General features: G+C 35.2%; 1 protein-coding gene across 2 annotated transcripts in view; it reads right to left on the bottom strand.

Moving 5' to 3' along the window:
- FIG4 (FIG4 phosphoinositide 5-phosphatase) overlaps positions 1–25943 on the bottom strand; it is a 75944-nt gene that overhangs the window by 4923 nt on the left and 45078 nt on the right. Inside the window, exons 17-23 of one of the 2 annotated variants that reach the window (XM_064508870.1) lie at positions 23134–23192; positions 22545–22692; positions 21601–21684; positions 17479–17674; positions 14237–14319; positions 9842–9931; positions 7369–9297 (exon numbers count right to left, since the gene is read on the bottom strand). In XM_064508870.1, coding sequence (XP_064364940.1) covers positions 9201–9297; positions 9842–9931; positions 14237–14319; positions 17479–17674; positions 21601–21684; positions 22545–22692; positions 23134–23192 — 757 coding nt within the window. In that variant the 3' untranslated portion in view covers positions 7369–9200. Of the gene's footprint in view, positions 1–7368; positions 9298–9841; positions 9932–14236; positions 14320–17478; positions 17675–21600; positions 21685–22544; positions 22693–23133; positions 23193–25943 lie in introns of those variants that run through there. The other variant, XM_064508869.1, reaches the window with a different exon arrangement.

The raw sequence follows: 25943 nt of genomic DNA, 5'->3' as shown, positions 1-25943 counted from the left end.
GCATGAAAAATAAATAGCTCATCCATACAATGAAACCTGTTTTCAGGTTAAATTACACAAAAAATATCACATATCTTAAATTTTCAATTATACCAAAGCAAATTTGACAGACTTCAAAATCAAAGTAAGTTTTGCAGCACTGACAAGATATGCTCTATTGAGCAACAAATCTAGAGTCAATATTCTCCAAGTGTTTTATCAATGTTCTAGGAGGCCTGGACAAAGTGCACATCACTACAAATGATACAGGAAATAACAGACATAACTGACAGTGGAGGAGATGATATTTAAAATCACTGGTCATCCACAGAGTTTGGCATCAGGCTTAAAATCAAGTTCCATTATACTAGTATATAGAATTTGCTAGGTGAAATCATACAAACATCTGGTCCCCTCTAGAATCATTAGAGAAACTGTTTGCTTTAAATCAAAAAAGTACTGCTACAGAGTTAGGTTAAAAGTAAAGTCTTACTGCTTAAAATATATTCTTTTTTCTTATTTTAAATTGTATTACAATTCCCATTTAGGCTTCTTAATCTTAGAATTCTGTGGTGCAACAGTGGAATGTAAACTAATACTGAAAATGTAGGATAGTTATTCACCTGTGATTAGCATGTTTATTTCTTAATAAACATTAAATAAACATTTCTTAAACAAAACTCTCTTTTGAAATAAGTTGAAACTGTTTTGAGGAGTCCTCACTGATACTCAGATTTCACCAAATCAGGATTTTATTTTATTTTTTGTTAGTAAACTGTATGAATAATATTGTTATAATACTCCATCATACTCAACCTTTTCTATTTTTTTTTCCAACAGAGAGAGTTTCTTCTCACTATCACTATCATGTTTTTCTAGTTCATTATAAAACATTAAGGCAGGTGTCTTCAGAACTGGTAACAAAAATTAGTCATCTAAATTTATATGTGGATGCTTAAAAAGTAGATTACTTTTCAACGCACCCACAACTCCTGCACATACTTACTTACCTGGTTTAAAGCATTCAAGCAGAAACTATAGCAGTGGCATTTGACTCCAGCATGCTGAACTAATGCACTCAAAGTCACCAACACCAAAAGAAGTCACTTACTCAAATGTAGTTGGCCTGTTTAGTCCAGTAACAAGAGAACCATTATTTAATTAAAAAAAAAAAAGAAAACAAAACCACTGCACTAATTTGATGTCTTATCTATTTATTGATTTGTTTCTAAAGACATGACATTTCCCAAGTGCTAATAAGCCAACAGCTATCTCTGTTAGACTGGCTGGAAACTGGATGGTAGAGTGTATTTCATTTTGAGCATTTAGTAACTAAATCTCAATTTTCCACCTACTTGCTTCAATATGCTAAAAATATATTGAAAGAACAGCATGTTCATGCATACCAATTTTGATTAATAACTCGGTATTAAGTACTAAACATTTGTACAGTGCTTGTATTATCCAGTCATTTAAAGTCATTTCTCTAACACTATTTATGTAAAAATCTAATATATTGAATAAGTTTAATACCTTAGAATAGCATCATGAAGGATAGCATGTTATTTGACTTTGCTATCACATCTCTCTATCCCAGGGATATCTGTAGCTCTACAACCTCTAAATGAAAACTACACTGACAGGAATGAAGAACAGCACCCTTGCTGTGCAAAATTCAGTTGTTTCCATCCCACTTGTGAAGAGGCTTGATGGTGTCATGGCTTTACCAGGAAAGACGTGGTCTCTACCATAAAAGAACATACAGTTATAATCTTCACTTACAACAAAGATAATCCATACTTTGAAGGAGAAGGGCATGGTGATGTGCTTAGCTCTCAGAAGTTCAGCTATCACCAGAAAGCCACCACAGTTGTTTCAACATTAATTCTCCTCAAATCTCCAAAAGATAGCTCAAACAGCAGGCAAAATGTACTCTAGTGTCTTGTTTGAATCCTAAGCAAATATATCTGATCTACAAAACTCTGATAAATCACGTTTATTTATTTTTTCCCACAAATGGTATCTGCTTAAACTGCTTGTTCTCCTCTTGAAAGAGTCTTCAACAGAATTTTCCTTACTTAGACACTAATTCCTATATAGAAAGTTTCTGTCATGTTCAGTGGGAGTGGAGAGGACTGAAAATCATGAAATCTTCTCTGTCAAATAATATATACTACTGCAACTTGTTTCTTGCAGAACGGACCGGCAGCAAAACCTGGACAGCATCCAGGTCCCAGAACAGTCACTTGAAACTCCAACAGCATATATAATTTCAAGACTTAGAGAAAGAAGAGACTATCTTTACATATGTAGACATCTAAATGAGAATTACACAATCCAAATTAGAAGCAGTTTCTCTACACTGCAGATAGAAGGAACTTGAGAGAAGGTCAGAACACCTGATACAGAAAGGTGATCTCTGAGGAAAGATAAACCTTTTAAGCAGGGATGATTTATGCTGGCCACAGGCTAATCCAAAATTTAATGATCAAATGCAAAGCGATTGAACCTGGGGGTAGGACAAGACAAAACAAAACAAAATACCAAAAGAACTCTAAAAAAGGAGAGGAGACTACTCTGTTTCTTTTTAGAAAGGAAGAGCTTACATTCATATAGGATTCTTCATACAGGATTTCTTGAGTAAGACAATTCTCCTAAATAAAGTTTATGTGAAAATAACCTGAATACTCATATTCAGAGACTGCAAACAAATGGATGATGAATGCAAATTATTCGTCTCACAGAGACAACAGGGATGATTTCAAGAAGGGTCCTTGGAATTCTCATCTAACATTCTGATCATTAAAAAGCCAAGAAGTCAATGGGCTATGGTAAAAACTTTCTAGTTTTGCTAGAGACTGTTAATACTACAAAAATCCCCCAAACAATGAGTCCTTAATATGGAATGCAGAAATAACTAGATTTACTGTCAGATTTAACAGGGATTTGTTATTATTGCCAATTTTTATTCAGAAGTCAGTATGGATATGGAGGAAATATGGAGGAACCAGATTTCAAGTGTGAGCATTCAAGTTTTTTCTCTTTTAAAATCTGAAATGGACATGAACAAATGAAAATGATGATCTAAATAATCAGTAGGAGGCAGATAAATGCTAACAGTTTTGTTATTAAAATAACATCCAGAATCTCAGCTGACAGCTCTACCACAAACACTAGGCACGTGAGCTCTCTAACCAGGAAAGCTCAGAGCTCAATATTGACAGAACAGATGAATGAGAAGATGATAATTATTCCTACAGTTAAGTGTGGCTTTGAATCACAGGGAGTTTAAACAATTTACCCAAGGTCCCCGAAAGACTCATGGTCCTCTCCCAGATTTGTCAAAAGTGAAGTTATACTGGACGACTGAGCCAATCTAAGAAATTGTTACCACCCATACCAGAAAGCGCTGCTGCCTTGGCCTCTTCTATGCTGGCCATGATGCTAATTGGGACCTTCACTGGTCTAATTCATCTCACCAGTTAATCAGAAAACTATTTGCTCTTTTTGCTGAGCTACCTGGCTGCAGAGCAATGAGCTGAACTTACTTATGGAGCGGTATAATGAGCCAAAGCTTGCACAAGTAAATGGAAAAATACATGAGAAGGAAGTAGAGAAGGAGCAAACTCTCCCCCTTTCGGTGGCAACGAGCTGTTAGAACTGGCTCAGGTGTCTTGTTAACTTCTCCCATCATCCACACACAGTGACTGAACCCTAAGATCAAACCATTTCATCTGTCAAACTTCACTAAAGAGCATTTTTTACAAATCATCACAACATGGACCTACTTATTTCATTCACTCCCAAGCCAGCTCTTTTCTGGAGTCCTACAACTCGGATCATACTACTGCTTTTCTCCAGACCTTTCCTAGTAGTATTAATTTTGGGATGTGTGACTAAAAATGAGTGCAAAGCCCCAAATCACAAAATGATGCTTTTTATTTTGCTCTTAATTCCTGATACTCTTTTGTCTTTTTTTAGCCAACATGAAGTAACCAGTACTTTCAGGGAAAGTGCCCACAATGACTTTAAAACCCCTTCCCCAGAATAAAAAATTAAGTTACTCTCACTAACAGTCAGCTTAATCAAGACATTTTGTAGAAGACAGGCATGTTTATAGTGCTAGAGCATTCAGTTTCACAATGAAAGGTGAACTTTCACCATTAGGCCAGAAAACAAAAACTACATAATTTATAAACAGCCTCACCAGTAAATTTCAAGAGAATTCTCACGGGCAATAAATGTCAGAGAAGCGCTTTGTTTAAAATACTGAGAGTGAAAGGGAGGAAAGATGCAAGGTAAGTGAGAAAGACTAACCCATAAAGCTGTTTTTAGAATACCAGAACAATAGATATATGTGAGTCAAGGGAACACTGAGTGGAAATTAAAGTTGTCACAACACATTTACATGAAAAATGTTGGCTTGGTTACCCTCATCTCTAGTCTCAGTCAAAAGCTAGTAGTGAGCTACATATATTTGCTTTATCTAGAGGCATCCAGAGGTTTAGATCAAATATGTTTCTTAACATACAGCTGTTACTGCATATGAGATCCAGTGCAAAGACATTTCCAAGTAAAACAAATCCAAATAAACAAACAAGAGAGAATTTCATCCCTCATAGAGGCAAAGAGTTCTTAATTAAGCAAGGAAGTTAATATCGATGATTCCTAATTTAACAAAGATATTTACATCTCCAAAGAATTGAAGCAATGCTAATTTTAATTAAGAGGCATAGCTATCCTATTTCCTGGACAAGGAAGAAACAGAATGAGTTGTGGATAAAAAACAGAATCTGTTTACACCCATCTGGGAGACTTCAAAGGGGTGACTAAGGATAAAAACCTGCCCCAAGCCCAGGTGCTGTTCTGACAAAGGGATGTTTATCAAGAAGATTCTCTAAATGAAGAAAAGAATATAAACAGTTTTTTCACCTACATCTTTCATGAGTATTGGTAACAGTTTTTTATTTTGTCAAAGTTTTTACTGAAATTTATGAAACTAAGAATGTTTTTCTGACATGAAGCAAGACATTGGAGTGCATATTTGAGGCAGAGAGCATGCAAAAAAAGTGTTGCAAAATAATCAGCACGCTTGAGACGCCAAGATAACTTGTAGTTTCCAAAATCACTTAACTGTTTATGAACACTCTTCCATGTGCTGATTCCACAGCAGTGTCAAGAGATGATGTAGGTATTTAGCATAGATTTATTGTAAAAACTAAATATACGTATCATTCTACAGATCCTTTATTCATCTACTCCTTCTGCCTTTTAACATAAGAACTCCCCTCCCTACCTTAATAACTCCTAGGATTTGAACACACAGGAAGATGACAAGTCGAATAATAACCTCTTCTTCAGTGCTATTATAAAGAAGTGATAACGTCATGTTTACTCACCAAAGCAAATTTTTAACTAATCCTCCAAGAATCAGACCTGATACTAATGAATTCATGCAGAACTACTGAATGAACAAGAGGATTGCTCTAAACTGAGGTAACAGCTTCCAAAAGTAACTAGGGTTGTAAAACACTTCATTAAAATTACAAAATGCACTGCTCTATTTTTACTTCTGTAAAGTAAGTGTTAAGTTCTGAAGTGGTAGTATCAGATTTGCAGTACTCAAGTAAAACATTCCATAAATTAACAAAAATGGAAAATACAGGGTGTTTCGTTGCTCACTGAAGTCTTCTTCGTTTCCTGTATCTTGCTGACAAAATAATGTCTCTAATGTGTATATACACAGAAACAAACATAGAAAAAAAGCCCATATACTACTTGTATGTAGTTAGCTGCTACTCAGTTTCAGTGATGTCTCATCAATAATACTCAGGTGACAAGCAGAATCTAGCTAGTCTTCATTTAAAAAAAATTTACACATTTAACATCAAGGGAATTTTGACAACATGGACTATATAATATACATCTGAATGCAGGGTAAGTTTTTCAAACACTTGAGAAGATCTTGATTTTGAGGAAAAGACTGAGGACAAGACAGGCCTGAACCATACTGCAAGTATCATTAAAGTGCCCTCCTGCTTGAGCTTCATCAGTGCCCTGCACAACAGAATGGGAGGGCAGATATATATATACATATAAGAAATGAGTTATGGCTAGTGCACAATCATCCTTGCTATTTTGCGTAGGTAACAATGTGCAAAGGCACTGAAGACAACATGTACCACAATGTATACAACCAGCTACTCTCTACCACAAGAGCATTAAAGCATTTCTACATTCTTCTCTAGAAGTGCTACAGCAGACTGAAACATTCCATTCCCTGTACAGAAAGTCAAATTTCTACCACTCCTGCATTAATGTAAATAGTACATTTGGAAAGTGATTGAAAGTACATTTTTCAACATTATTATTTATAAGCACACTGCAGCAAGTACTAGGAAACGAAACACAGGTGCATCATGTCAGCCAACAACAATTGCACTACAGTGATCAACAGTCTCTCTTTAGATGCATGATAATAAATTGTGCTAAAAGCAGTCCAGCTCTATTTAAATTAAAATTCTACCTTTTCTTTTCTTTTATGGAATCTATATGAATGAAAAAAGCATCTTCAATATGCTTCCACATTCTCCACTTCTCTTCAGATGAGTGTTGTTTCACTGCATTACTATACTCCCTGTTCAAGTGCTCATTTTTTTCTTCTAATCTATACCTAGTTTCTAAACTTCAGGCAGGAGATTCTTTCTTTAGTACTTCTACAATACATGGCAGAATGGTATTCTAGTTCATAAACAGGCTCAGATGATGTTCGCACTAACTTGCCCCATAATAGGATATATAAAATCTATTTTACCAGTATTCTCATAAAACAGATGCCTTAAGTGAGATGGTAAAATAAGAAATACTTTTTGCATTGGCTTTATATAATTGACGCAAATGGTCACACGGCTGAATGGCCTGAGTTTTTTCTTTTTTTAAGATCTAAAAAGAACATAAAAAAAGATTTTCTTGATAACAGTGGAATTGATTTGGATTATAAAATTAACTGTGCATAAGAATTTTATGTAAGGCTAAATTCTATCTCACTGTTGATGGGAAATCAGATTCTACTATGAAAAGGATAGGTTTTTAATTGCTTTTGTATCCAAAAGGAACTCTGTTGGAGTATGAAACTTGCCAGATTTTTTTTTGTTTTAAAATACAGCTAACATCAAAATAATGCAAGTTACCATAATTCTTCAATTTCCCAAAGTACTCCGAAAGAAACGAAAATCTATAGTCCAATGACATGTATCTCCACTGCAGTTACTGAAAACCCTCTCTCTCTCAAGCTAATCTTGATCTTAATATGCTCTTGTCATTTTATCTCTTAAAAGGTTAGTATTCTCCAAGGAAATTCTTGATTCAAAGCAGCAATTCAAACATCAGTACACAGGAAGGAAGTTTCTTTGTTCCAGAAGTGAACAACATGCCTTTAAACAATACCTATATTTATGACTTTTCTCGAACAATGTCACTGCCCAAACAGTATTAAAAAGTTTTTTAAAAATTGCAGAACAAAAGATGGAGAAAAATTTTAAGCTCTATAAAGGTATACTTTAAAGACTACTGACAAAAACTACTGACAATAAGACACTGCTTCCTCTGAGATGTACACAGAACAACAGGTTTGTTAGGACTGGCAGAGAAGATGATCTGTACAATATCAAGAGAAGGAGTGACAAAAGGCACAGATTTGCGTGCTCTGTGACTTTTACATTTCTACTATTTAGAAACACACGGAAATTACACCTGGGAAAGGAGAAAAAAGAATGCTCTGACTCTGCCCAACAGCCACCAAAACTGTGCATATAAAATCTCTTTAAAATATTCATTTTGAGCAGCGTAACATGCAGAATATTTTACTCTATGTTAAGGGGGCAAAAAAGGGAATGATTGCTACCTCTGACACTGTCAAAAACCTACCAGGAGATTTTGCAATTACACAAAAGGAATAATCTTTGTTAATAGCAGAAGTGTTCCTCTTACTATAAAATCAGTTCTTACTAATGATTTCTTTTCAAAACCAGAAAATATTCAGAGTTGTTCCTTCATGTATAAAAACGTAATTTTACAGTTTGCCAACTTAATACATTAACACACATCAGACAAATTTCATTATAAAACTACAGGCATATTCATCTACAAAGCATATGCTTATTAATGCTGAACAATGCACAGTGGTATCATCATTTTAAACATACATAATACCAACTAACTAAGCACTGATATTGGGTAGCATTGTGTATATCACAATACTAAATCTGTTTTGTGTTATCCTGCTCCCCGAGGCCCACGAAGACACCTCCACTCTACTTGTGAGAGTGCTATCTTCATGGTTTCCCCACTTCTTCAGCACAGAGGGAAGAGACTAGAGGCTCCGGCAATAAAGCTGAGGATTCTGTAAATCAGTGGATTGCAGGGATGGTCTGCAGTTTTAAGGAGTGGCTCTGCGGTTGTGTAAGAGATCCTGTATCCAGAGCTAAAAGCAGAAAACTAGTCCTGGTGAAACTAAGCTGCCTACAGCATAGGGATATGTCAACTGGGAAGTTAGGAGTTGATCATCCAAATGCCAAAGACCTGCTTTCATAATACCATGATATTTGGATAATATCATGATCCTTTTTTGATATTAGTATCACAAATTCAAAAGATCAAATGCAATGATTCAAATGATCTGGCCATTCTTACACAGTGATAATCAAACCATTATCACAAACATTTAAATTCCCTAGTTCAGCATAGATTTTTAACTGGTGCACCTATTACGACTTGAAGGTTAGAATTACTTTTCACATTAATGGACAGTTATTCTATTTGTAAGTTATTCCACATGGCGGATATTCCAGGACAGCAATCCTCCTCCCATCTTACCCTGATTGTCTGGCTTTGTTGAAGATGATGCCCATATTGATCTTTTGGGATTAAAGTATCCAAGGAGTGTTTCATAGACAAGAAGTGTCTGAAGCTTGATTTTCTCTTGCAACTTACCATTACCTATTTACCTCTTTGGAGCAGTTCATGAAGATGTAAAATTTATCTATAGTGACAAATGCAGTGTTTAGGGGGGGGGGAAAAATGCCTCACCAGCTCCAAGTATCACCGACAAATGCACAGAACCATTATTAAAACAGACTACCAAAAAAACAAGGCAATAATTCTGAGGAAAATGCAGAGTTGAAATAACGTCTTTGCAAGGTTCAAGATGCTCTTTTCTTTAGTTAAAGCACACTGCCAACTGTGTGAACACACTGCCAACCCATCAGAAAAGAAAGAAAGAAAAATCTTCCATTTGACTTCTCAAGACTCCTCAGGTGTCTGTCAAAATAAATGCAGAGCATGTGTAGCTTTCTCAGACAAATAAATTTAGGTAACTTCACACTAAATGGAAGACTGAATTGCAATTTTGAATACTTTTATGAAGAATACCTAAGTCAACCAATCCCTTTCAAACCCCCTCTTTCAAAAACAATCACAGCAATAAGAAAGTGCCTTTTAAATTTAGTAGCTTCAATACTTTGAATTGTGATAATTTTAACTTCATGATTACTTGAATACAAAAATCTTGGTACTACAAAAACTAAAAAAAAAAAAAAATCCCAACTCCCAAAACTAAAAAAAATGCCCTTTTAAAATTAAAAATTGTTTCAACATACAGAGAAGTAGGAACCCGATTCTTCATTCTACGCATTGAATCCCTTTATGCCATAAAAGCAACAGAAGTAAAAGCAATAGAACAGAAGTATGACTCTTACGAATGTCATATTTAACATCAAATTTATCCAATGATTTTTAAGGTCTAATGAGAGAAGTTTTTTAAAAAAAAGTTAAAGGGAGAGAGAGAGAAAAAAAGAATACTTACAGATTTATTACCCTATCCAATTCGTGTTTTGAGCAAAACTGTTGGCTGCTCTTGTCTTGTTTATGTTGACTCTGTCCCAGCTGGACAAATCTGTGAATAGCAGCAGACAGAAGAATAAATCAAAGAAAGTAAGAGAACTATCTGCAAAAACTTCAGCAAAAACGATACAAAAAATGAGTCATTAAGTCATGATATGTAAACTGTTGATCATGATCTACCTCTCTGGTAAACAAGAGAGTTTTTAAAACTTTATGGTGGATGCATGTGAGAACTCCGCAGCTTCTTTTAGCTTGAAAAAGATCTGCCTATTATTTGGCATAACATAGCATTTCACCAGATAGAAACGGGACCATCATTAGGAGAGAACAACTGGTATAAACCTATGCTCCTATAAAATACGCAGCCTACTATAGCTGGCTTCCTGAAAAAGGAATTCCTATGTCTTTTCCAAAAGAATCAGCCTATGGGAAGAGTCAACACAATAGATGGAAAGTCGCTCAAGTTTCATATTTAAGTCAGCTCTCAGCCAAATTCTATCTATTTTATCCAGCTGAAATGCTGTCAGTACAGCTCACTTATTTACAAGTGCAGTCCTTTGGGAGAATTCTGCCTGTCTCCAAATGCTTGCTGGAAAACATTGAAGATGTTTTTTTCTCTTGGCAATGAATTGGAGGGAAATAAAAATAAGAGTTAATTGCTAGTCTTATTCATTCATTTATATATATATTTTACACACTTCAACTTAATTTTAGTTTTCAACACATCTGTGCTATTAAAAACAGAAGTAATTAAATGTTAGCTGTGATTTTAATTCTTTAATTTTCTGAAGTTGACTTTGTGTTTAAATATTCAGCTTCCATTTAGCTTAAAAATAGTCCTATTAGTCTATTTCTGAAATGTTTACTTCATTTCAACAGGGGACAATTAACAATGCAAAAGCAACCACACACAGAGTGTACAGCATACAATAGAATAATACATTTATAAACAACTTATTGCAGCTTTTTTTCCCCCTCTCTACTCAGGTTTTATATTGTACATATGAAAGCATCAGAAACAAATTAACTCCAAGTTTAACTAAACAGCATAAGTGACATTACTTCAGATGTTGAAAGAATAAACACTAATGTTTCTAAATAAGAGAATTATCAGTGGGAATAAAGAAAACTATTAAAGATCTTCTAGTGCACGAGTCTGCTATTGAAACAAACTTAAAAAACAAATAAAGGCTAACTATGGGTGAGTTATGCCTGGGTTGAATGTAAGTGTTTTCATTAACTGCTTCAAGTTATTCAACATTCTGAAACAAACAAGGCTTAAATTAACACAAGGTACCAGACATCAGTAAGTACCGCACATAGCTGCAGTATACCTCCTCAAATTATTCCAATTTTGATGTGAACTAACACAAATTATCTCAGCCATAAGTGAAAATGGGCTGAACAGATTCCAGTTACTTTCCATTTGCATATAGAGCTGCTATGGATCAGTTGACATAAAGTAACTTATTAACCTGAGGTCCTTGATATCTGCACTTCCTCAGAGAGCAAATCCTGATGCTAATTAAAAAAAATATGCAACACGCCAAACAACATCAAGTCAAGATGTATCTCATGCCTCCACTTTCTTTATTATAACAACAGAAAAAGACTTGAAGTGAGAACTATAATCATACTGTGAAATAAATTGCTGCTATTCTCAAATGATGTATATTGTAATAATGAATCTCAGTAAAATCTATACTTTCCATACAAATCAGCTCATCAGACCTACGTCTTGTTAGCTAAAAGTGGTAAGGAATTGCCAATTTATAATTATTATATTTTTAAAATCTGTATTGTTTGAAGGAAAGAAAATAAATGCAAGATTTTTGACTTGAAAAAGATATGACTACACAGCTTCTAAGCCCCCATGGACTTTACAGTATTACTATGATAAAAGACTGAATGTTAGTCCAGTTCGAAAAATATTAAAATGAGAAATAACTCCAATCCTGGATGTCATCACAGAGTTGCTCATCAGCACTAAGTGACTTGTAGTGGACACCAGCTAGCAGCAGGCCATTTCCAGAACAGCAGTGACTATCACATATGCCAAAGGAAAACTGTCAAATCAACATCCGTTTTTGAACTGTCTCTAGTGGCAAAAATAAAGAACATAGGTGAAGTTAAAAACTTCAGCAGAGATAATGAGAAAAAAAACTCTTTAACCTTGCTCAAGTGTAATAGCTAATGACTCAGCATGTAGGAAATAGCTAGAAATGGGAATTTCAAAGAACTAAAGAAGCCAGGAGAAGTAGCTATCCCTAAATAAATAAGTTAATAGAAAACAGCTTTTAAATAAAAAGAAAACTACTATCTTTTTCTTAAAATGCCTAGGATTGATGAACTAAGTCATCACATATCATCACATGAAAAGAGATGATAGTGAATTAAAACTTCCTTCACAAATTGAAGATGGTGGCTCACATATAATAAGGTAATTACTGCTATTATGCATTAGAAAACATGTCACAAATATTCATTGAAATATATATACACAGTAGTTTTTGAGAAGATGTGTAGTTTTCTTGCACACTTTTCTTTTACTCCATTAATTCTGCAGTCTAAGCAGGTGTTCGAAACATTGGTTTACTAAGCCAACATACTTGATTTGCACTGCAGGTGTCTCGCATAAGTGATTCCTCTCTTGGCAACAGCATTACAGGCCTTTCTGAAGTAAGAAGGTCTTCAGTTTGGATCTAAATTTCTCTGACTGATCTCCCATACTGAATTCCCATTATTCTGACTAGTTTCCAAAGAAAAAGACTGTGACTAGGAAGGGATCTTCTTCACCAGGGAGCTGAATAATAACTTTCAGATCAGTTCCAGTTTTAATTCAGTTGTGACTGCAATGATTCTAGTTCAGTTTTGGTTTGAGTTAATAAAATTTCAAAAGGTTTAAATTCATTTCCAGCTTAAGTTAAAACAGAAAACAAAATGGTTTGGCTTCAGTGTTATTCTATGATATTCAGGAGAGTGCTTGAGAACAACTGCTTAAGTACACACTTTTTTTTAATAATGGCATCATATAGCCGGTGCTCTATAGGGGGTTATCGCAATTCAGAAACAGTGTTTCTAACACAATGTGAGTCACTACCTTTTGTTGGGGAAACATACCATTAATTTGCTGTTTGCTCTTGTGGAGATGGTAGTTCACGGTTCCTGCAGGAGTGGTGATGACTGTCTTGTACAGGGTAAGGGTTCAAGTTACCCTGGTGTAAAAGCAGTAGTTTTTGTGTCTGCTAGAACTTAGTTGGAGCTGGGAGGTGATACCTTGATGTTTGCCCACCAACTCTTACCTCTAACTGCTCACAATAAGCCAGCAGCTCTCAGCTGCGGAGGAGAGCCTGCATGTGCTGGGCAGCATGTTGCCTCACATTGTAGCAGTTTACTGCAAACTGAACAGTAACTTGCTGGACCACCTAAAGAGCTGTATTTTGCCTTGCACAATGCAACATCTTGCTCTCATTTGCTGAAGTATGGTACGTGTTCCTGAAATCATTTACTAAAAGCAAGTGGCAGTATGATGCTGTTTAAAATAAAGAAATGGTCGAACAGCACATTATTACACACCCTACACTACGTACACACTTGTAAATACAGCTACCACCTATATGTCTTATTTCGTGGAGCTCTGATAATGGCAAGGGCCAAACTGACTTCTGCTCTCTCCTTATAGCACAAATGTTTCTGTCACTTAATCTTTAAAACTTTATCAGATTTAGTAACTGTCTCAGATTTCCCTATGAAACACATGATTTTATATTTCAAGCTCAAAAGGCCAAGACATTTCAAGAAAAAGGTTGAGTATTAATCAGAAAAGTAATTTTCCTGGAATACTGAAAGTCATACAAATATTTAAATTTTAATAAGATGTAACAGTTAACACATACCTCTATGCACAAGACATTACTTTAAGAAAAAGCTTAAGCTTTTTTTTTATATGCATGTTTTAATAAAAGAGGTTACGTCACTTATGACCAATTTAAGTTAGTGTAATTCAACATTTGAACAAATGTGAAAATCACGAACTACATGCTTTAGGACCATGGAATCACTATTAATTTAGAACTTGCTTATTAAATATTAAGTGACATATTTCTGCTGAAGCATCTTTCATCTCATTTACGTTCCAAATTTTGCATTTGGAGACATCTGCATAACTTCCACTGAATTCAGAGCTGAAAGAGATCTGAAAAGACTCCGATTTTAAAAAGCAGAATAGTAAGAGTCCTCCAAATATCTCTAAAATATAGAATTTAGATAAGTCTTTGTCAAAGGCAGCACTTCTGACAAGCTGTTTTTAACTAGTCTCAGTTATCTCTTACTGATTACCACTGGGAATTTCTCTCACCTTGTGTATATGCTGAGATCATCTTCTGAAGGAACATCTGAAAGATTAACTCCATACACATCTTTTGTGGATTGGACTACATTCTGGAACATAAGAACAAAGATTCAGACTGAGGATACAGTAACAACATCCAAACTAAAGTTTACTTGAAAGAACAGAATTATTTCTAAATCTGAAAATAATTACAGTAAAGAGCAGGCAAAACCAAACAAGCTTCTCACATACTTAGTAATCTTCGCAAACTAGCTTATGCATATCTTTTTAATAAAAATGATTCACTAGAAATATTCAAGATATTGTTCAACAAGAGAGGAAAGGATTCTTGAAAGAGACATCAGACAGAACAATACATATGGAGAATAAATAATAGGTATAGAGCACATTATGATGTATGTATTAAATCTTGTCCTGTGCTTAATAAAAGAAAAAAATCACGTTTGTTCACAATATGCTCCCACATTTACCTTCCAGTTTCCTGCTGTCAGTTGTGAAATAACTAAAAATAAACAGCTAATTCCATTTTATAGGTTACACAACCATATCAGTCAACTATAACAAGAGGGTAATGCACATACATACATTCCTAACCATGTCTAAAGGTTCAGTGTTAAATGAGGAAATTACTGACAAGACACATGTAACTGCAAGGAAGCCAACCACAAAAATAGGCGGGTTGCTTTTTGAACTAAAAGATCCACAGTCAAAGAAGATCCAAGGAAAAACACAATCTAACATGAAGTATAAGAGCATTTTGTTACTTTAAACTTCTAGGAGATATGAATAGGTAAGAACGAGCTGTTTTCTTCTAACTCTACAAGGACTGCTGATGTAAAGAGAAAACCGAAATTCAAATCCCTCACCAATCATCCAATTATTCTGGAATAACCATATTTACTCAAGACCTAAAAACATAAGCTGCTAGTATTATATGAACATTAATATACACAAGCCATTTTCACAAGCGTGAAAACATGAAAGTGCAGACTGACACTGGTCAGAAAGTTAGTAAGCTATCAATTTAGCTAATAGAGACAGATAGTGGAATATTTGTAAGCTTATGCTTTTAAGTGTATTTTTCAGTAAAGTAAGATACTTTATTTGTTTAAGGAAGTTAAGAAAAAACTCATCTTACATATGTCCATAATTTACCAGTTCTAGAAAAAAGACGTTTCTTTAATCAACTAGAAAAAATATCATCCTTTTCAATCACAGCTGTTTTGGTTATTGTTATACTATTCAATTCAGCCACCACGTTTTCAAAACTTCCAATCACAGGTCCTCTTCTTAAACTTTTTAACTGAATGTGCAGACACAACTAATAACTGATATTGCCAGAAGATTAATTCTAAAACATTTCTTGAAAACCCTGTATTTGATGCGCTGCTTAACCTAGTAATTGAAAGACAACTTCGCAGGCTAAATGAAGATCAGCTGGTGATTATGTTAAACTCGAATGTCTGATATAGTCTTAAGATTCCTAATTTGTATGTTTGGCTTCTGAACAGAAGGTTTCCATAAACATCATGCCCTCAAAAAATAATGCATCCAAGATAGGCTTCTGAAGAGAATAAAAATACTTGCAATGGCAGACAGATACTAACGAAAACCCAAGTCAATTGCTAACATAGCAACTCAGCCTGAGCATGTAGTCCTTTTCAGCACTGTAATTTTAATAAGCAATGAAAAATTAATAGTGCAAATTATAACTAAAATTTGATGTAAGAAAAGGTGATAATAAAGTGTAAAATACTTCTTCATATGCATCAGCAAAAAAATCAAAATAGCTCACAAATTGTAAGCCAATAAAGCTCTATACCACTTCAAATCGTATTTTGCATTTACACACACCTTTCATTTAAGCATCTTAAAAATCTAAAAATATATCTTAAGTCTTGGTGTTAAAGTGTACTCAATACGCAGATGGAATGAAGTGAAATAATTTGTACAGGTGTTCAAGGGTAAGAATCAAGGATAAAACTTAGGGTTGGATTTCTGTTAAAAAAAGCTTTGTAAATCTGAATTGGTGGAATACAGGTACTTTCTATTATTCTGAGATAATGGAAAATTTTCAGATGTAGTACCTTTCATGAACAGAAATAAATGGACTACCATTAGACTCTGCATTACACATGTCCAAAATTCATACGACCCTACTTCATAGTTATTTTACTGGAAGATGCTTTATTAGGGTTTGGAAAAAGCCAGAGTTGCACAGAAAGCTTACATCTACTTATCTGGGAACAAACAACCCTAGGTTAAAGAATGAATAGTCAAAATTGCTCCTGAATGAAAATTTGCATTGTAGATGAAAAAGTGCAGTTTTATTCCCTGTTGCCTATGAAGAACTACAACTGACAGTGAGTAAATCCATAAATACTGAAGTTTCTCCAAAAGTGATAACTTGCAAAACTACAACACTATAACCATTTAAATTAGTTGTCAATTAAAAAAAACCCAAAGAAGTATTTTACAAATCTGTAAGATTTCCACAAACATATCCTTTTTCTAAGATATTAATGGTTTTAGTGGTACTCAAAATGGGTATCTATAAGAAAGAATTTGAAGAAGTGTTATATCAATTAATAAAATAGATTATTTCTGTAACACTAGGTACAAATTAATATTTTCATTAAATTAGCACCCAAGGGATCCCAACAGAATTAGACTGGTGCTAGCACTAGAAGATTAATAACCCAGATCTAAGCGTACACATTCTTTTCATATGACTGTGCACACACAATGTCATTATTATCCTGCTATTATCTTCAACCTTGGACTAGTAATAGTGAGTATGAGTGTGACAAAATTGTCATGCAAATTTTTGGAGTTAGCTTTATTTGATCCTTTCTGACACTTAAGTAGCAAACAGCAATTTAAAACTCTGCAGCTGAATCAGGTTGAAATTTAGCCACACTGAAAATTAACTTATGGTTGTGTCCACCTGAGTGAGCACTGAAGTTAGTAGGAGGAGATTTGGAAAGCGAAGGTGCTCAGATTAGCTCCCACGGACTAATGTTCATTAGGTAGGTGGATCAGGTACAGTCCTGGAGAGCATCTCCCAATTTACTTTCATCCAAAAGGAATCCCTTTTCCATACATCAAGGCCATCTCCGGATTTAAGGCTAAGCATGGTAAGGAGGGAAGATCAGAAGTGCACTCCTGCTCTGAACTAACTCACTAGCATAGAAGTATGAATTTTAAGTTCATGATTGTCCTTTCTGTATACCACAGTAATTTCTTACCTCTGTGATTTTTGTATTATCTCCTGTATCAGTCACCTTTACTGGAGTTGAGCGTTGAGAAACAGCACCTTCCTCCTCTTTGTCTGTTCCAGAATCATCTTCAGAACTACTTGACACAGCTTCCTCACTTGGGGGTGGAGGAGCACTAGCAGCTGTTTTGCGCTGCAGCACAGTTTCTTCTCTATTACTTTTGTTCCTAGTATGAAAGGCAGTGCATGTTCATCAGAAACATATTAACAAAAAGTATTTTAAATTCCTAATTTCAGTTACTATCTTGCTTGAAGGCAAGAGGAGTTCTATCCCCTGGAGCAACCTGTTGCTCATCTTTTGAATCCCCTAATTGATTTACTTTTTGTCAAGTATATGGACATATAACTCCTCTTAGAGGTTCTTGACCCGACAGCATAAAAAGCCACAAGGATATATATACAACATGTCAAAAGAATTTTCACACCTGGAATAAATGCCCTAGGTGAAAACAACAGTACAGATAAGTTAAATTTCTGACCCAGCAGAAACTGGTATCTCCTTAGACAGAAATTTACAGAAAGTTAAGAAGATATACTGCATTTTGTTCAGAGAAAGTTAAAGAGGTAACCTTTAAATAAAGGTCTAAACCTTCCCTGTTTTTCTAAAGGAGGTGAAAGTTAGAAGGAAAACAGTCCTTACTGATAGCTGAAGAAGAGAGTAAGCAGCCAGTCAGTCACTGACAGGGGTGACTGGCCCATCCAGAAAAAAAAAAAAGAAAAAAAAAAGCCAGGAACTAATTGTACTAGGGACCAAAACATTGACAGACAAAAAGATTAAGAAATCCTCCAGAAATTTTCTAGTAGACCAGAAGATGCTGAAAAATATGCAAGGCAAAGATACTACTTCTACCAGGTTTATAAAACAAAAAATAAACCTCTACTTGTTTCTGTTCTAATTCAGAATATTGCAAAGTGGACACAAAGGAGGACAGCAACCTGTTTGCATAGTAGGTAGAAAATGTCGCCTACTTGGCCAGATGAATATGCCTAATGGAATATTAATCAACATAATTACGAACACAGCAGTACTGTTCACCATAATTTGTATAAGATACCCATGGAAGAACATCTAACATGGTGTTTCTTAATTACCCTGCTCTTTGATGTATAGATTGTGCTCTGCAGGAGATATCAAGCCCTGCCCTTTCAAATTGCTGTTGTAAGCTTCCCTGGTGCATAAGAGCCACCTATCACTACCAATACAGAGAGCAGAGGGAAGTGGAATGAGACCCCTTGTCTGAAGCAGGCACTGGACAATTCAATCCCAAACTTCTGGCAAGACAGCAACTGTACTGCCTAACCAGTAGCTGTGAAGCAAATCTGAAGTCCAAAGTGATGCTTGCATGTACTGCACGTGCAATTTCACATTAGGAGTCACAAAGCATTGCCAGTACTTGTTCTAGCAATGTCCAAAACAGATCCTATGGAATATATTCTCTGGCACATCAAGAATTCAGGGCTACAGTTATAATTCCTAGACGCAAAGACAGGGGGTACTTCTGTACCCTTACTCTGGTTCAAAGACAACCCTCAAGAGGATCAGAAGGGATGCTGGAGAACCTTATTATGAAGCAGCTATGTAGCAATAGGTAAATCACTACTCCTGCTTTTCTGCAGAAGTAGGCAAGAACCAATACCTGTACCTATGGAAAGGCCCTCCAAAACTATGAGGAATCAAATAGGGAGATGTTGTACTAAAAAACTCGGACCCACCATGAAACAAATATAATTCTAATGTCACGACTGGATCAGGACATTGAAGCAGGTGTCCTGCAGGTCAGGAAAGACTGACGATTTCACTGATAAATGTTATGAAACTACTGATGTTAAGTCACATATGACTGTATGGTGATGTTAAGGAAAGAGGCGATATTATCACATTATTATTATTTTTTTAATAGTGAAATGGTCCCTGTAGGAAAAAACTACCTTATATGAACCAGGGTTTTTTGCACTCAAATCCAGTAAAGACAGTTACTTCTGTTGAAACAGAGCTCTTGAAAAGATCCCTGAAAAGGAGGAGGGTGAAAAAGATCAAAAAGAGTGAGGAGAAAAGAAAAACTTCGATGTGGCAAAGTTAATTCAATACTGTAACACTGAGCTACAAGCCAAAAACTCATCTATTGAGAATGACAATGTTGTGTCAGACAGAAATTTCCTAGCATTTCTGTAAATGGATGATGAATTAAGGAATATAAAAGCTTTGTAATAGAAAAGTGTAGGGGGGTATAGAATTACACCTAAAATGTATTACCTTGAAAGTGCTGAGGAACTCATGCCACTGGCAGGATTCCCTTCACAAAAGATCTCGTTGCCTGCATGGACTGTGCTGGAGAAGTTTATACCCTGGAAAAGCTGTTGTAGTACAAATGGCTTGGCTTTTTTTTTTTTGGAAACTGCTTGAAAGACCCATAGAATAGAATGTTGCTAAGAAACATTAATAACAATAATTGACTTCCTTAATAACAATAACTTACTGTTGCATCTATTGTTTCATTCAATAATAAAGTCTCACTCACCTAAGGGATCTCCTGTCAAGGCCTAAATCACTCCATGCTAAGCTGGACAGTCAAAGCCACATTTCACCTCACAACATTGGTCAGTGCATGGGAAGCCTTACAAGCAATACTCAAGGCACCTGGAACATGGCTCTGATCCAGCCGACTCTCTACCTAGTAACAATCCCTCAATGTCACAATGGAGAGCTTGAAGCAAAGAGCCTGAGAGAGATGTAAAGTGGTCAGGTATTTCATGGTATATCTGGAGAGAAGAGCTAGGTAATACATATAAGAAAGCAGAAGAATAAAGTTTTTCTTCAAAAGCACAGTTCTTGTTATCGAAGGTAAATTTGTATAATTGTCAAAAAGTCTTTTTGTCTGTTCACAGGGAACATCAGCAGTATAAAATCAGATTCTGCCAGTGATAAGCACAGTCTACTTTCAACATTTATTGACAGTGAGTCCCTCAGGATGAAGGTACAATGGATGTTATCTATGAGACAGTCAAATTTTATAGCTTTTAGCAGAATTGGAACAGAACAGTTCTGTTTAAAAACCAGAACTTTTAAAAGAAGTTTTAGGAAGCACTTAAAACTTATGATAGCACAGGTTTATTTATTACTGATAAAAAGTTTCCTTAATATGAAGTATCTAGGAGAGAATGAAGTGGTTCAGGAAGAGTCCTCACAACCGACATGTGATACAGCTGATCAAACACAACAACAGAATAAATAAAGCAACAAAATAAGTCCAGGATGCAAAAACAGCTGAATGAAACATTCATTTGTCCAAAGAACTGTTGTTAAACTGGTTTATATCATTTTACTTATAAATATATTTTCTGTAATGTTTTTGATCAAAAACTATGCTGAAATTGGCAGTTGATCCTGTATCAGGACAAATTCTATTTATTCCAAAACATTTTTTTTAGAAGACAACAATGATATGCATTCCTGTCCATCTCCAACAGAGAACACCAACTTGCCACTAGCATCAAGAAATGATCAAATTTTAACAATCTCTGTAACTCTATTCTAGATAAAAGATTTTTGTATGAATTTCACTAAAATAGAGAAGCAGAAAAAAATAAAAGAGATTAAACAAGCGTGGATAAAGAATTCCCAGTGTCTAATAATATTCTCAAGTTATATATATGATTTCCAAATTATACAACAATTCTACAGTATACCATCAGTGATGTTTTTCATTTCCCATGTAACAGAGAATACACAACTTTGATTTATTTTAATTTACAGCAACTTAACTTTGCATTCATTCTTTCCTATACTTCTCATTTAACTAATATTATGAACTTTAAAAAACTGACTTAGATCTATTTATCACCTATGTATTCTCACTTAAAACAACTTCATAAAGTTTGTTCTACATGCATAAGGCTATAAGCCACTGCAGACTGAAACTGTGTAGCTAAGGCTTGCATCAACAAAAACCCCACTGAAGTTTGCAACTGTCTGTTCAGTTGCAATGGCTTATGTATCCTTCTAGCAAGAGAGGTTTGGACTTTTAATCTCATGCATCACAACTTGACTTTCACTGTTGTTAAACCAGAACAAAATTTCACATTTCAGACTCACCCCAACACTGATTTTCCAGTTTCATCAGGTTTACGAACAGTAAATGGACTTGGATCAATGCCCACATTCTTGGGCATAAAATCTCTGACAAAAGAGAATGGAAAAACCGTCCATGATTAGAGTTTAACACGCAAAAGATACTTTTCAAAATTTCCAGAAGAACTTGTAACATCCACCTTTGAATTAAAAAAAAAAATCATTATTACCAAGTTCTAACTTTGTCATTACAAGTTAAAGTCATGTAAATATTAAACTCCTAGGTATTTAAGAAGCTCTGAATTGCATTATATACTCCCATAAAACAGCTGCAAACATCACCACTTGCCGAGGAGGCTGGGGCAATGACATATTCCTGTACTGAGGAAGTCCTATGACTCAGCTGCATTGTTTTTAAGATGCTGCCAACACTCAAATTGGGTAAAAAGCTACATGAAACATAATTTGCATGGAAGTCATTTAGCTAAAGCATGATTAAGGTTATGCTTAGAATATCCAACTGATTGCTGCCAACAAAAAACACATATCTGGCCAGCTGTGAGAACCTGATGAACTGAGGAAAACAACTGTAAAATGAAAGCAGAACAATTAGGAAAAAAATGGTTTGAGGTAGTCTCTGTGACCTGCAAAGTCCACAGACAGAGGTCCATTTCTCAGCCTATTAATGTCCAACCATTGTATACTCAATAATGAAACTTAATTGTAAATTTTAGTGCTATCTTAACAGAATTTTTTAGAGCTGCACTGCCACTTTAGTGTTGTCATTTAGTTTCTAGAAGTTTACTAAACTCAAAGCTTCCAAACCACCACCAACAACAAAAAACTCTAAAAGACCCGCATCTACCATGTTGCCAAAGTTTAGTCAAATAAATCAAATATGTACATTTAAATCGCATCAAACCAAGTTCCAGTTCAGGCTTTACAATCCCAAAACATCCCTAATGTACCGTGTAGAATTGGTCATTGCCAAGCAGAAGGTCTCATCGAAACTGCTCAACTCATATGGCCGAAAAAATTCACTGTGGATATCAATTTCCTCCTCACACTTGTGGAACTTCTTCACTACCAACTTGCGTCTGTTTTCAGCACATGTCACTGGGGAAAAATAAACACAAACCTATATATTTTCTTTTTGCTAACAATTACCAACTCGGCAGAAATCTAAATAAAAAGTAGCCTGTTCACCTAGCCATCTTACCAGGCATTTTTCTATAGCTATATCCTCTCTAAGACAAGAAAACACAATATAAAGAAAGAGACAGCTTTCATAATAAACATATAAACAATAAACAAACATACAACGATCAAGTTTTAGCCACTGATCTGTATTATCTGACTCTACAGTTGAACAGTTAGGTCTCTCTTGCATCTTGCAGCTCAAAAAAATCATAGTTTCTTGTGGGGAAAAAAAAAGATTTAGCAATCCTTGTGGAAACTGTTTTTTAAAAATTTGTGATTCAAGAAACTTAAAGCATTAGTGACTAACACACTTTTTACAAGACATTCTCTAAGGCAATGAGCAAACACAGTTCCTACCTTCATCAAAAGGAAGAGGTAAATGCCTTAGCACACCTGTGGTCCACCAGTAAGTGTAGCTGTACAGGAAAGACAGACACAACTGACCCAGGAGATTTGATCTTGCATCCAATTTAAACATTTGCACGTACTAGTTAAACAACCAGACAGTGTCACATTGGTAATACATCTTTATAATTCAAGTGTGGAAGAAAATAAAGGATTATTCCTGGATGGAGGATATTAATAGGACCCAACTTTGCTCTGAGGACATGTATTTCAAACACGTGCAAGCTCCATAGGAGTATGGAAGGAAGGGGGTTTCCCCTCCATTAAACACAACACCATTTCAGATGCTTACTGCAGTACTGAAATTCAAGCTCTAGTATATATGGTATCTGGAGAAAAAATGAAGAAAACGCAAAGCCACGAGGTAAGCTTACTCCATATGTATTTCTTTTGTTCTGGTCTCAACCCCCCCCCAAAAAAAACCTTATTGTCTAGATCCTTAAATTTGGGAAAAGGGTATGAAGAAATGAAGGTCATTGATAATAGACAATTAAATGAAATTTGAACACTGTCAAAGCAGTTGACTTCTTGATGTAGAAAAATATTTTCATATGACAACTGTCCCAAGTCTGATAACTATATGCTGGCATAGCTAACAGCAAAAATGAGGTCTGCTGGAAGCTTACGCAATATTTCTGAAAAAGCAAACAAAAGAAGTCGAACAATATTCAGAAAACAAAGTGTTCTATCTTTCATTCATGTTTACATACTTCGATTTTCTCTTCTCAAATATAGTTTAAATTTTTCTTTAAATCATTCTGGCAGTTACTACTACTTAATATTATTATTTGGTTTGAAAAGACATTCAGTTATCTTCATTGATTTTATTTCAAATACATATGTAATCACAGTATTACAAGAGCTGTAATCACAATATTATAGGGGTCATCTCCTACTGATGTCAATGGAGCTAGCTACCTGGAGCATAAACAATAGGAGTATTCCCATGCCCAGGGACAGATTTGTTCATGAGACTCAGAGAATGGTGCAGAATAGGCAAGGCAACACACTTCAGTTCCAATAACTGGGTATGTCCTAAACAAAAAGAAATGAGTGGTGCCTGACAGTCCCATCCCTTGATGAAGTGGTATAGCAGGACACGCTAGCATGCTATTTTTTCCAGTGCCTTCAGAAACTATGCAGACACACCCAGCTTTCCTGCTGGATAAAAATTGTAAGTAAGGTGACAACAGAAAGTCTTCCTGCCCATCTTTCACAGGGCTTTCACATGAATCACAGAAATAATATAAAAGTAATATGTGAAACTCATTATGAAATCTCTTTTTTCTGATGGAGAAACAGATACAATATAGGAAAGGCACAGCTTCAATCACAGGAAACATCATCCTCCTTCTCTTCCTACAATCCTTGTCTTCATTATGAGTTTTCATTATCATCTCCTTTGCTGCTGTGCCAAGGTACCTAACAGAGGCACTGCACAAAGAGTCAGGAAGAACCTATTCAAAGAGCTGGTAAAATAGTTTGGTAGAAACAAACAAAAATTACTTGGAAGAGTTTTTTTCACCCATCAACTTATCACATGGAAGTGTCATTATGTCCACATGAAAAACCATCTTGTAAATACTGAGTATAAAAAATACTTTCCACATTTTATTAATAAGGGCAGTGCTAGATTTGTACTACATTATCTGCCTTAGAAATTTTGCTATTTATATTTTTGTTCATTCTATCAGTTGTAAAGCTCAGTCTCATAAATGGTAGATCAGAATATCTGCATTTAGGTTTTTATCTGGGGAAGATTCAAAGTGTTTAAAGAGTACACATAATCCCTGTTAGCCACTTATTCCATTAACCCATCATGGCAGCCAGCATGTGATATAACTGTTTCTAAATTGCAATCCTTTTGTATTGTCTCTTGAGGCTTTTGTTGATGCTAGCTCTTATCAGCCATATAGCTAAGTGCTAGTTCAGCCGCATATGAAACATGCAACATTAGTTTTATTGCCTATTGCATGAACAGTACTGTATGTACAAGTGAATCCAGCTGATATACCACAAATACATGAATGTTCCAGTCTCCCTTTCATCTGTTACTCGTTTGTAAAAAACTCTCTTTTTTGTCATAGATACTGTTCTCAGATGAAATAGAACATTTAAAAACATGGTAATATTCTTCTTTTACTTGTTAATTAGTCTCGCCTTTCATTCTGGTTGGAATTCCATACTGCAAGGCAATCATGCTAAAAAGTACTTTAAAACTTCTATGCTTTAGCTCTGTTATTCCTGTATATCACTGTGCAACTACGATGGGATGTGAACCAAGAAAAAAAATCTTCAAAATAGGCCAGATATGGATGGAAGGTAAAAAGTAGTATAGGCTTCTTCATATGCACAGCTGCAGACTAAGTGCATTACGTTAATTCATTAATTAATGGAATGCACATTGCAATCTCAAATTCAACACTAACTTAATAAAACTGACCCATAAAAACCACGCCTGTATACAGCTTAATGGGACATTGGTAAACTGTCCTTCAGTAAAATAGTGAATCATTTCACACTGCAGGATAGAACTTCATGTAAAAGAAACTTTTTTGTTCTGTACAAAGGAAATAAAAGCCCTAAAGCACATCCTTCAAAATGCCAGTGTCCAACATTTTCTATAATCTCTTTCAAAAGGTTATAATTTTTAATTCTTTTTTATAAAAGCTTAAAAAATAGTAAACGAGTTTTTGTTCCAGTTTGACAGACTGCCCAGTTTGGTTAACTGCATACATTTTTGAAACTTATTACGGCAAAAG

The sequence above is a fragment of the Dromaius novaehollandiae genome, chromosome 3 (assembly GCF_036370855.1).
Source record: "Dromaius novaehollandiae isolate bDroNov1 chromosome 3, bDroNov1.hap1, whole genome shotgun sequence".
NCBI lineage: Eukaryota > Metazoa > Chordata > Aves > Casuariiformes > Dromaiidae > Dromaius > Dromaius novaehollandiae.
The sequence above is the reverse complement of the archived record's forward strand: the minus strand, read 5'-3'. Positions and strand labels throughout refer to the sequence as shown.